Source organism: Dromiciops gliroides, chromosome 6 (genome assembly GCF_019393635.1).
Source record: "Dromiciops gliroides isolate mDroGli1 chromosome 6, mDroGli1.pri, whole genome shotgun sequence".
NCBI classification, from domain to species: domain Eukaryota; kingdom Metazoa; phylum Chordata; class Mammalia; order Microbiotheria; family Microbiotheriidae; genus Dromiciops; species Dromiciops gliroides.
The window spans coordinates 53,894,153-53,907,493 of NC_057866.1; the positions used below are offsets into that span (position 1 = coordinate 53,894,153).

At 44.0% G+C, this 13,341-nt stretch overlaps 1 protein-coding gene across 1 annotated transcript in view; it reads left to right on the forward strand.

Annotated features, from left to right (window-relative positions):
• Window positions 1-13,341, forward strand: part of GALNT18 (polypeptide N-acetylgalactosaminyltransferase 18) — a 475,154-nt gene that overhangs the window by 219,291 nt on the left and 242,522 nt on the right. Inside the window, 1 exon segment of the mRNA XM_043969506.1 lies at window positions 9,956-10,148. Within this exon segment, the coding sequence (XP_043825441.1) occupies window positions 9,956-10,148 (193 nt within the window).

Below are 13,341 nucleotides of genomic sequence, written 5' to 3' on the forward strand. Positions count from 1 at the left end.
CCCTTCTCTTTGGTTCAAAAGCAAGTTGAGACCAGAAAGACCCCCCCCACACACACACACCAATAAGGAGCTGGAAGTGTGAAGGCAGCTTTGTTCTTTCTGCCCAACCAGTCACAGGCTTCTCACTGGGGCATTCCTTCCACTGCAATGCCCATGGCCTCTAAGGTAGCTTGGAATCCTGGCTCTGTCTCCAGATGGGCACATCTCGCTCCCCTGATTAGCCAGAGAACAGTGTTATTATCCTCTCCTGTTATAGCACTTAATTGCCAAAGCCAGGCAAGCTGCTCTTGGGCTGTTTTCCTACTGTATCAGTATATTCTTCTGAAAGCCGCAGGGATGTTTCTAATCCAGAATTCCCCACTCTCATTAGTGGTCTAGATGCTTTGCGTCTCAACCATATCTCTGAGACCATACTGTGGCATTTTCAGAATGTCATCTGTAATTATTAAAGGGACTTTTTTTTTCTTTTCGAGGAATAAAATGCACAATGGAGTATTGGTTTTAGGGTGACTAATAAAATCCACACCAATGGAAGCATTTGAACTAAGGAAGAGAACTTCACACTCTCAAGGATAGATAGAAAGGTTTTTATTCATGGAGTTGCAGTCAGGGTCAGGGACTCAGCAGACATCCACAGAAACGATCACTATTCATGGGCAAAGGCATGTAGAGTTGGTGCCGTGACTTGGAAGCCGTGTTTGGGAGAGCAGAGGGCAGGCCCCGACCTCCTGTACCAATGAACTGGCCCTTTATTCCTTCAAGGCTCCTCCAAGCAGGGGGCTGGCTTTGGCAATTAAGTGCTCCCTCTTCTGAGAAGAGAGGAATGAGGAGGGGAAAGATGGGGAGCTTCTCTGCCCAAATGGCTACCATTAGACATAGGATCATGGAGAGAGCTAGAAGGAAACTTAGAGAGTATCTAATCCTTGCATTTTCCAAATGGGGAAACTGAGGTCCAGAGAGGTCAAATAGGAAAGGAATTTAGAGGCCACCTAATCTAGCCCCTGTATTTTATAGATAAAGGAAACAGATATAGGAGAGGACATAAGGTCATTGTTTTAAAACTGGATAGGACCTTGGAAGAGCTATCTATTCCAAACATCTCATTTTACTAATGAGGAAACCGAGACTTGAGCAGATGAATTGCCTTCCCCAAGATGAATAATCATCATCATCATAACATCAACAATAGATAGTATTTATAAAGCATTTTACAAATATTATTTCATTTGATCTTTACAGCAACCCTATGAGGCAAGTTCTATTATTATTCCCATTTTACAAGGTAATCTGAGGGATAATAATAATAATAATAATAATCTGATAGAGATTATGACTTGCTCAAGGTCACACAGCTGGTATCTGAGGTTAGATTTGAACTCAGGCCTTCCTCACTTCAAGTTCAGTGCTCTGTTTAAGCCTTCATCCCCTGACGAATCCAGGGCTCTTTCCACTATCTCATGCCACCTATTCTTATCCAACTCTTCAGTTAGCCAGCTTCTATTGTAAACTTGTGGTATGCCTAGCACTGTCCTATACACTTAGAATTAGAGTAGGAGATTGTGTGTGGGGAGTCACTTTTCTTCAGAGTCCTTGAGGTCCAGAAGGAGCCTCAACTTTGTGAGGATCAAATGACATATTATTTGTGAGGTGGTTCGCAAACCTTAAAGGGCTATATATAAGTACTAGCTACCATCATCATCAGGGCAACTAGGTGGTACAGTGGATGGAGCACCAGGCCTGGAGTCAGGAAAACTCATCTTCCTGTGTTCAAATCTGGCCTCAGACACTTACTAGCTTTGTGACCCTGGTCAAGTTACTTAACCCTGTTTGCCTCAGTTTCCTCACATGTAAAATGAGCTGGAGAAGGAAATGACAAACTGGTCCATTATTTTTGCCAAGAAAACCCCAAATGGAGTTATGGAGAGTCAGACATGACTGAACAGCAACAACAAAGTCATCATTATCATTACTGTTATTTTTATTAGTATTATTGATGAGATCCCAGATGGTCCTTGGAGGATGAGTGTGAGATAAAGCATTAGATGTCCTTTGCCCTTGAGGAGCATGTGATATGATTGTAGGGGCCATGGAATCATTATTGGGGGAATGCAAAGTTCTGGGCTCATTTCTGAGGGTTACAGGAATTCTTTGAGAAGGAAAGATGTCCTGGAAGTACAAATTAATTGACACATGGTTTCACTGATTGAGTAATTTCTAGACTCTTAAGTAGCCCCAGCAAATGTGTTCCACTTTGTGATCTTATCCTAGGGTTCAAGTCCCAAGGAGCGGTTATGGTGGTAATGGAAAACAGGGACCCAGAGCAAGTCAGCTGGCCTTGCTCAGGGGGGTTTGGATGGAAAATGCACAGCTTTCTCCTTCTAAAAGTATTGCTTCGGGGCAGCTAGGTGGCACAGTGGATAGAGCACTGGCCCTGGAGCCAGGAGGACCTAAGTTCAAACCTGGCTTCAGACATTTGACACTTAATAGCTGTGTGACCCTGGGCAAGTCACTTAACCCCAATTGCCTCACAAAAAAAAACCCCTATAAGTATTGCTTCAAAAATGGAAGGAAAGTAGCTTCCCATCATTGGGGAATGGCTGAATACATCTGTGAACACAGTAGAATATCACTGTTCAACAATAAATGCAAAATAGAAAGAATTCAGAGAAACTTGGGATGGCTTCCTATGGACTGATATAGAACAAGGAGAACAATTTACATGGCAATCACAATAACATAAAGGAAAACAACATTGAAAGTTTCCAGAACTCTAAACAATGTAATGACCAATTATAACTTCAAAGGACTTATTGTAAAAAAAATTGTGGCCCATCTCTTAGTATAGAAGTGGTGTTCTAAAGGTCCAGAGTGGCATGAGAATTTTGAAATCAAATGTTGATTACTTAGCTTAACTGTACTTCTTTGATATAAGGGAGAGCTCTGTTGGGTTTGGATGGAGGAGAATATATTGGTAAATGTATTTTTAAAGCATTACTAGGAGATTAAAGAGAAAAACTTCTCTGACCTCCCATTGACATGTTTCTTGTCTCCAAATCTTGGGGTAGCAGCTGTGTATTATGATGTTTTCCAGCCTCCACACACCATCTGTTCCAGGCTTTTGCATACCTGTGTCTGGGGAGGAAGTGATGAGAATGGATGAAACCCAGTAATGATGGATGGATGTGTATCCATGCAAGCTGCTCCTGGTGGACAGGACATCTCTCAGACCTTGCTGGCTGGCTGGGAAGAGATTTCACATCCACCTGTTGCCTACCTCCAGGAATAATTAAATGATAAAACTCTCTGAGATAACATGTGGATGAAAGAAAAATAGAGAATTATATATATTTTCTCTGGGAAATGTCAAGAAAGAGAAAGAAAGTCAATCTTTCTGTTGAAGTTCAGAAATGTCACCCATCCTGTGAATCTTTCAAATGCTTTTATTTTACTTCAAAGGGCTAAGTGATTCGTGTCCTTTCAAAGTAATATTCTGCTGTGAATTTGTTCATGAAAATTAGTGCACCAAGAGGTGGAGAAGCTGATGTTTCTGCAAGAAGGGAAAGGGAAGGGAATGAGCATTTATTAAGTGCCTACTATATACCAGGTGCTGTTCTACATGTTTTACATTCCAAATATTTGCTGCAGGCATTTGGGAAGGGGCCTGAGTGACCATGCTACATGAATGGTAACGTGATAGGACTATTGACTTTCAGAAATAAATAATCTTAGATTATATTTCTATAGCTCAGCCCCTTTATAGCATCATTGATTTAGAGCTGGAAGAGAGCATAGATGTCATTTATCCAAACCCCTTTTCTTACAGATAAAGAACTGAAGTACAGAGTGGTTGGTGATTTTCCTAAGGTCACACAGGTATTAAGTATCAGAGGTAGGATTCGAACCCATGTCTTCTGACCCTATATCCAGAACATTTTGCTGTACCGTGTTAATTTGTGGAGTAGTGTGAGCATTATTATCCTCATTTTACAAAGGAAGAGACCAAGGGGCAGAGAGGAGGTGTGTGTGTGTGGGGGGAGACAAACAGACAGATAGACTGACTTCACTGAGACGGTGGCTGTGGTCACATCACGTGTAAATTTTGGAGTTAGGGATCAAACCTTGACCTCGTAACTCCAAACCCAAAGTTCTTTCCATTGCTTGACCACTCCTGATGCTGGCCTGGTACTGAGGCTGGCTGGCTGGCATTGGATGTTGCCCCAAAGTAATCTTAGGTCATGTCTTTGATGAGAGTTGCTGACATCAGAATCTTGGTGCTGGTCAAGAAGAATTTCCTCTTCTGTTACCAGAGCCTCTTGGTAATTGGTACCTCTAAGATGGTGAGGACTAAGGATGGTCTTGTTCCACATATAGATTTCCCACCTTGGCTCAGAGGCCTTCCCAGGTTAGAATGGATCCCCAAGGAAGAAAGCTGGTAGATGGAGAGAGAGATAAGGACAATGTGAAGATATCCCTTAGTCATCTCCACAGTCCATATATCCCAAGATTCTATGTCAGATTCATTAAAGACTGTGTTCTGGGAGATGATATTTTCCCCAGATTTCATACTCTTCTGGGTTTACAGGATGGAAGAACACTTCAGTCCTTTGGATAGTTGCTCTCAGCTGTACAAAATTTCACTTCAAATGTACAAGAAATAAAACTGTAGCACTTCAGAAAAGATACTTCTGTAGGGCTTATCCCTTAAAAAATAAACCAACATATTAAGTGATTCAGATGAACAAATATCATATATCCCAAGATAAGTGAAGAGCTGGAAAGATGTCTTTAGTGAGTCTAAGATGGCAGGCTTGAATCAATAACATCTGAAAAGTCCTGAAGAGCTGGCGATTGTTACTGCTGAGTTACTGGCAGATATGACTTGTGAAGTACTGTCTGTGTTCTATGAGGAATTGTAGAGAATGAGGAGAACACATTGTATCCTGACTTTCCAAAAGGGGAAGAAGTTGGATTCTTCAAACACTAAGTTGGTGAACTTGACAGATTATTAAATGGCCAGTTGGGAATGACAGCGAAGGGATAAAACAATCACTAAGCTCACTAAGTACCAACATGAGCTTATCAAGAATGAGTCATGCTAGACTAATTTAATTCTATTTTCAGACTACTAGAAAAATGCCATGGCCATAGTATATACCTGGATTTTAGCAAAACATTCAATACAATCTCCCTACCCCCAACCCCCACAATACTCCATTGTCATATCTTGGTGGACAAGATGGAAAGGTGAGGACTGGATGATAGTAGATTCTTGAACTGGTCTGGGACTGGTTAGATAACTATAACTCAACCAGTCAATGGTGATTAAATTCATTGATGCCCATTTGGACATTTCTAATGGCATGCTTCCTGGTATCTATTGATGGTCTTATTCGGTTTACATTTTTGTTGTTATTGAATCGATTACTTGGATGAAGACATAGGTGATATTCTTATCAAATTTATGAGATAGGAAATTAGAAAGAAAGAATGTGAAAGATGGAGAAATGAGGGAAACAGTGGGGAAAGGAGAGGGAAAAGATAAGAAAGAAGAGAGAAGGAAATTAAAGAAGGATAAAAAGACAAGAGAGATTAGAGAGAAAACAGACAGGAAAGCAGAAAGGAGAGAGGGGGAAATGATGAAGAGGGAAAGAGAGACAAAAGAAAAGAAAGAGGAGAGAGGAGAAAGAGGAGAAACAATAGAGAAAAGACTGAAAATGGAAAGGAAGGAAAGAAAAGAGAGAAATAAGAGAGATGAAGGTAAAATAGAAGAGAAAAAAGAAAGGGAAGAAGACTAGGGAGAAGAAATCATTAGAGTCAAGAAAGAAGAAACAGAAGGAAAGGTGAAATACAAAGGAAGAATGACAGAGGAGAGAGAGAAGAGTGGAGACAGGAAGAAAGGAGAGATGAGAAAATAGAGGAGAGGGAAATGGTGGAGAGAGAAGCAGAGACAAGAGAGAAGAAAGAGGAGAGAGAAAAGTAGGAGGAAAGAGAAAAGAGAGATCATCAGAAATAAAGGGATAGTGAAATAGAAGGTGCAGAATTACTTCTCCTCCTCCCCTGGGTTACCCCTACTGTGCTCATCTGGTTGCACACTAATGTCATACTTCAACGAACTCAGAATGGCGGGGAGGGAGGGGGAATGTCACATAAAGTTTGTAAGTAACTTTGGCAAGATCAGACTGGCCATGGTCCACATAGTGTATGTAACTCCAAAGGGCAGTGATGTCCCTTGTTTGGTGTCAGAAGAGGAAACCTTGAAGAGAATGGGTGCCTTCAGCAACGTAAGACTCTGGTGGTGGGGAGGTGAGACAGATCCCCAGAAGGTAGGCAGGGGAGATTGAGTACTGGCAGTCTCGCTGCCTTTACAATTGCTTGTGAAGCATATCCTTGCATAGCTGATGTTCTTAAAGGATCCCTGGACCCTTTGAGCATCCCGGTGAAGCCTATGGACCCCTTCTCGGAATTATGACTGTAAATAACGAGAAATCCTAACATCCAGGTAGAGGTTAGTGAACAATCAAGGTCCTCCACAAGTTCTACCTGCTAAAATCTATCCGGGGGTACCCAGAGCCCAGGTGAAAAGTGGATAGCTGATAGGGAGCTCTCAGCCCTGCCTCTAGCCCCCGAATCAAACTGTCTGGTGATTTCCCACGGATTCTGGGCCTGTGGCCTGGGAACCCACCACCCTCATCTTGCATCGATGGGGATTTAGCAGTTCTCCTTTGATCCTTGAAGCAGAATTGGCCTGATTCTGGCAAACCAGTGGGATAACTGTGGGCAGCTGAGTGTTTTCGGCTCAGAGCACAGCCAGTATCTACTTCCCATTGGGGTTGGGAGTGAGGAGACAATCAGAGCAATGGGTGGGGGTAGGGGAAGTGAACAAGATCCAGGGAGGTTTGATAAAGAAGATAACAGCTTAATCTTCTGCATTTGCTTACAGTAGATGAGAAGAGGCATCTAGACTGGGATGGGGCACCCTCAGCCTGAGCCTGAGAGACAAGGGCTACCAGTACTGAAGCTGTTGTGTCCAGATCCTCTTGGGGAAGGGGGTTGGCCTGGCAACACTTTTAGGTTCTTAGTGATTGACGTCTATATTTCTTTCTTGGCATTGCCAAGCAGAAGGATGAAGTCAGGATAGAGCTAGTATGGTATGATGAAGGAGCAGGGAGGGAATACTAACTTTGGAGTTAGAGGACCTGGATTCAAATCTAGATTCTATTACTGGATTCAGTCATTTTTCATTTGTCTAACTCTTCATGACTCCATTTGGGGTTTTCTTGGCAGAGATACTGGAGTGGTTTGCCATTCCCTTCTCCAGCTCATTTTACAGATGAGGAAACTGAGGCAAACAGGGTGAAATGACTTGCCCAGGGTCATGCAACTGGTGAGTGTCTGCGGCTGTATTTGAACGAAGGAAGATGAGTCTTTGTGACTCCAAGCCTGGTGCCCTATGCACTGCAGCACCACCCAGCTGCCAGAGCAATGGATTTGAAGTTAGAAGGAGGCATGGATTCCCATCAGTTTCCTCAGTTGTAAAATGAGGCTGTTGAGCTAGAAGACTTCTAAGGCCTCTCCTGGCAGTAATTCTACTGGCCGGGAGGCCTCCGGCTGCACATGTACACCCCTGTGAACAAAGATGGGCACCTGTGCCTGAGGAAGGCCTTAGGTTCCCATTTATCAATCAGGGGGTGATAGGGGAGGGAGGTGGCCAACAATCAGAGAACAAAATGAAAACCTGCCTTTCTCCATTAAAAGATGGTGATGGAGGGGAGGGAGAACAATATTTTCTCTGGAGCAGGACCTTCATAGGGCTGCCCTTAGATCTGTCTGAGCAACGTGGTACTGGACACAAAATTATGGCTTAGTCCTTTTAAGTCAGGATCATGGATTTGAAGCCCAAAGTGGGAACTCAGGCCCAGGGTAGTTGAGTGGCTAAGCCACAAGCCTAGAGCTAATGAGTATGTGTGGGGTGGGTGGGTAGCAGCTTCCCCCCCCCACCCCCCGCCACTGCCTTCCAGACTCCAAGGTCAATTTTCCACAATTTGCCTTTGGTCAACACCCAAAGAGCGGACGTAATCCCAAAGAGGCTTCTGCGGTTGTCCGGTCTGTCTGATGGAGTGGGCATGGGGAAGGGAAGCTGGATCATTTGGTAGAAACACGTTAATCCTCAAATCCCATTCTGATCTTTTGAAGTGTCAATGTTTCTGCTGCTGTAAGCTCCTCCATCTGAATAAAGAGGCTGAGCCCTGCCAGCTGTTGCCCTCTCCCTAACCCAGCCATTGATTGCTCCAGATGGATTTCCTGGGTTATCAATGGCATTTCCTGTTGACTGCCCTTCCTCTTCTTGTCTTCCTCCCCACCCCCAAAACCCATTCATGAGGAGCCTTTCTGGTCCCAAAAATACATACTAAGTGAATGTCTGGTGGGAGCACAGACTATTACACAAAGTCTGGAGGGACCCCTGGAAGATGTCAGCTCCCACCTCCTTATTTTCTAAAGGAGTTTGAGGTGGGGGGGGGAGTACCACAGAGAAAGCTAGGAGCAGGGCTACAAGTAATAATAATTTAAAGTAAACTCAGGGCTTTCTAGCTATTCCAGTCCTGAGAAGCAAGTTGTTCAAACACTACATCTAGAATGAGAGGTTGATGTTGCTCAGTCATTTTTCAGTCATGTCTGACTCTCCGAGACCCCATTTGGAGTTTTCTTGGCAAAGATACAGGAGTGGTTTGCCATTTCCTCCTCCTGCTCATTTTACAGATGGGGAAACTGAGGCAAACAGGGTTAAGTGACTTGCCCAGGATCATACCGATTTGAACCCAGGAAGATAAGTCTCCCTGGCTCCAGGCTCAGTGTTCTATCCACAGCAACAGCTCGATGTCCCAAATCAGAGGAACCGGGAAAGTCTTTTAACCTCTAGGGACTGAAGAAGTTTTCTCATCTCTTAAATTAAGAGGCCCAAAGCTCTTATGAATTCTCAATGATTCCCAAAGAGATCCTGGGGAAACATCATTCCTTTCCTACTTTGAGATTCTTTGATTCCAGCGTTACTACATTGGGATTTGGAATAACTCAAATTCTTACGAATAAAAGGTTGGAAACCACCTGGAGCGACGGGGGTAAGTCAGTCAAGACTTTAATACATTTATGACACATTATTATATAATGCAGGCCTATTGCGAATCATTATTTTTTCATTACCTGACCTCATTCCACTTGGCAATTCCCATTTTTTGTATCCAAAAGCAATGAAACTTTTCTTTTAAATATTGTATGACTTGGCTCACTAATTGGGATTTTCATGCATTCGCTCCCCCGTTCTCCATGAGTCACCAGTTTTTAGGACTGGAAGGGGCTTCAGGAAGCATCCAATCCAACCCTCTCATTTTATAGATGAGAACTGAGTCCCACAAAGGTTATCCTATTTGCCTAGGCCCAGCTGGTCAGTGGCAAAGCTGGTTTTTAAACCCAGGGTTCCCGGAATCCCAGCCCAAGCCTCTCTTGATTCTTTGATATTTGCTGCTAAGTGAGGACTGTGTGCAGGGATGGATGTGTGTTGTTGGGTGGAGGTTGTCTCGGTCAGGAATGTCTGAGTGCACGTGTCTTAGCCTGTAATGGAAGGACTTTCAGTCTGTGGTACTCTGGCCCCTTGGGAGAATTCATGCCTGACTGGACAAGCTCTGTCCTTATTTTCCCCTATTTAAATATCAGAGAGTTACTTTTAGGTTCCTGCTGGATCTAAGCTGGGGAGGCAAGGGAGACTCTGCTGGAGGGTGAAGGGCTGGCTTTGGATGGGAGGTACCTGCAAGAAGAGGCCCTGGCTCTGCCTGAGGCTTTATACCGCTGATAGGGGGCCTCTTGGACCCTCAGGGCACTGATTCTCTGAGAGCTGCTTGCCTACCTCCTGGTGAAACAACCTCTGATCTCATGTATCATCTTGTCCTTTGTGTCTTTTCAGAGGCCCCTGCCAAACCCGAGGAAAATGCTGCTGAGGCCTTCACAGACTCCTCCCTCTTTGCCCACTGGGGCCAAGACCTCAGCCCGGAAAGCAGGCGCATCGCCCTGAAGCAGTTCCAATACTATGGCTACAATGCTTATCTCAGTGACCGCCTGCCTCTGGATAGGCCCCTGCCTGACCTCCGTCCCAATGGGTGAGCACAGCCAATGACCTGGGCATGCGGGCATCCTACCCTTGGAAATTTTCTACAGTTCTCAGGTCCACAGTGGCCCTGAGCTTTTGAGGACATAAGATCTGGGGGCAGGGGAGAAGAGGAAGCAGCACTTAGAAATTATCTATTCCAATCTCTGTAGTTTACTAATAGGTAAACTGAGTCCTAGAGAGGGGAAGAGACTTGCTCAAGGCCAATCAGATGTTCAGGTGGTGGTGGTGGTGGTGGTTCTTCATTCTGGAAGAGCTGAGATTAGAACTCAGGACCTCAGTCAGAACTCTTACCTTGCTGAGTTTGCCTGTGTAGGGAAATGTGGCTTCTCAATAAGATTAGAGACAGAGGGTCTCTGGAGTCCCCGTCCTGTCCTTTCCATTGGCGTTCCTCAGGTCTGCCTTGGCTATTCCCCTCCCCTCTCCTTAGCCTCAGTGTACCCATCTGCAAACATGAAAATGCCTTTCTTTCCTCCCTCAGCCCCATAAAGAGGTTTTGAGGATTGATGACTTAATTTGTATCTCAAAGACTCTCGAATCCTCGGTAGTTAAAGTGCTACTTCTGTAAATATGTCATCTTAACCTAATTAGTTGTATTTTTATGAATATTTATTTTTCCTAGAAATTAATTTTATAAATGACATGAATCTTCTTGGACTAACAAGTCCATTACACCCAGCAGAGAAGAATGTTTATATCACTCTTTGTTATGGGAGGATGTCCCTCTAAAGTTAGGTTAGGAAGTATATTGCTTTCAATTACTGAAAAATGAGAGAAAAAAAAGAAATGGGGAGGAGAAATGTTAAAAAAAAAAAAAAAAACAATGAGAAGCCATTCCACTGCTGAGAAAGCCTGATTGCTTCAGGTAACACCTTCATTCTTCCCTTTGACCCTCCCTTCCTCTCTCCTTTCCTTTATTTCTTCCTTCCTTCCTTTCTTCTTTCCTTCCCCCCTTCCTTGCTTCCTTTACTCCTTCGATCCTTTTTCTTCTCCTCTTTCTTTCTTCCTGTGGGCTCCTTTCCTTTCCTGATCTCTCCCTTCCTCCCTTCCTTCTTCCCTTTCTTCCCTTCTTTCTTTCCTTGCCCCTTCTTTCTTTTCTTTCATCCTTCTCTTCCACATCCTCCCCCTTCTCCTTTTTCTTTTTTCTCCTTTTAAATAAAAGCTGAGAAGCATTGATCAATCTGTGCCTGCAATTTGTAAGAGCCACCTGGACACCCTTTTTTGGATGTAGAGGTCAGCAGTCCCCGGGATGCTGCAAAGCATGCTTGTTCTCCAGGAGTTTGTAGGGACAGTAGGAGAGAGAGCCAATCTAAAGCCCAAACAGCAATTGCTGGGAATCTCAGTGAGAGCCCGGGTAGGCTCTGGGGCCCTGAGAGCTGGCTTCTTCCTTTGCCCAGTAGATTATCTCTTTTATAGGGTAGGGTCAGTAATGGTCTTATACAGTGCAGAGTATCCCAGTGGACTAAGTTTTCCACATCAGAGGCTGGAAGGGTAGTCTTCTTGCTTTGGTAGAAGATCACAGAGCCTGAAGCCTAGTGCATGAAAATTAACATCTCTGGGACATTGTTGCCCACTTTCTTCTCCTGGATACTTTCATCTCTCTGGGTTTTCATGATACCATCTCCACTCCTTTTCAGACTCATTTGTGAGATCTTTATCCAGCTCACGCCAGCTAACTGTAGGTGTCTTCAAAGGCTCTGTCCTGAGCACTTCTCTTTCTTCTCCCACTGTATTATTTTGCTTGGTGATCTCATCAGTTCCAAGGAATCAAATTATCATCTCTCAGATAATGATTCTCAGAGCGACTTATCGAGCCCTAACCTTTCTCTTGACTTTCAATCTTGCACCTCCAACTCTTTTAGACATCGTGAACTGGATGTTCTGTAAACATCTTGTTTTTTGTAAATAGTTATTTTATTTATTGACAGTTTATTTATTTGTTTGTATGTTTATTTATTTATTTAATTATTTATTTGCGGGGCAATGGGGGTTAAGTGACTTGCCCAAGGTCACACAGCTAGTAAGTGTCTGAGGCCGGATTTGAACTCAGGTCCTCCTGAATACAGGGCTGGTGCTTTATCCACTGCACCACCTAGCTGCCCCTTCTGTAAGCATCTTAAACTCAATGTATGTAACACTGAACTCATTCTCTTCTCCTTCCCCCCCCAAAAAAAAACCCTTTTCTCTTCCTGACCTCTGAGTTATTGTGAGGGGCAGATTCATCCTTCCCTTTACCGAGGCTTGCTACCTAGGAGCATCCTCAGCTCCTCCCTCTCACCCTCCGTATCCAAACTATTATCAAGTCTTGTCAATTCTCCTTTCATAACATCTAACATCAATGGCCCTTTCTTTCCTCTGTCAGAAGCCTGGTGCAGGCCCTCATCACCTCATGCCTGGACTACTGCAATAGCTGCTGGTTGCTCTCTCTCTCTCTCGCTCTCTCTCTCTCTCTCTCTCTCTCTCTCTCTCTCTCTCTCTCTCAAGTTTTATTCTGTCCCAGTCCATCTTCCATTCAGCTATCAAAGTGATCTTCCTAAAGTGAAGTTCTGATCATCTCTTTTTCTCTGTGTCTCTGCCTCCCTCTTTCTGTCTCTGTCTCTGTCTCTCTGTCTGTCTCTCTCTGTCTCTCTGTCTCTGTCTCTGTCTCTCTGTCTCTCTCCGTCTCTCTGTCTCTCTGTCTCTGTCTCTCTCTCTCTCTCTCTCTCTCTCTCTCTCTCTCTCTCTCTCTCTCTCTCTCTCTCTCTCTCTCTCTCTCTCTCTCGTGCGCGCGTGCGCACGCATACACACACACACACACACACACACACACACACACCATTTAAAAAATTTCAGTGGCTCTCTATTATATCCAAGATCAAATGTAATATCCAATTTGGCTTATAAAGCCCTTTGTAACCTGGTCCCTCCTTATTTACTCCTTACTCTCCTCCCCAAGCTCTTCAGTTCAGTGTCAACTGGTCTCCTTGCTGTCCCTTGAAAAAGATACTTCCTCTCCCTACCCTTTGCATTTTCATTGGCTGTTGCCCTTACCTGGAATTCTCTCCATCTTCAGCTCTGCCTGCTATATTCCCTCACTTCCTTCAAGTCCTCACTAAAATCATACCTTCTACAAGAAGCCTTCTCTGTTACTCCTTAATCTTAGTGCCTTCCCTCTGAGATTACCTCCAATTTATCCATACAGTTCT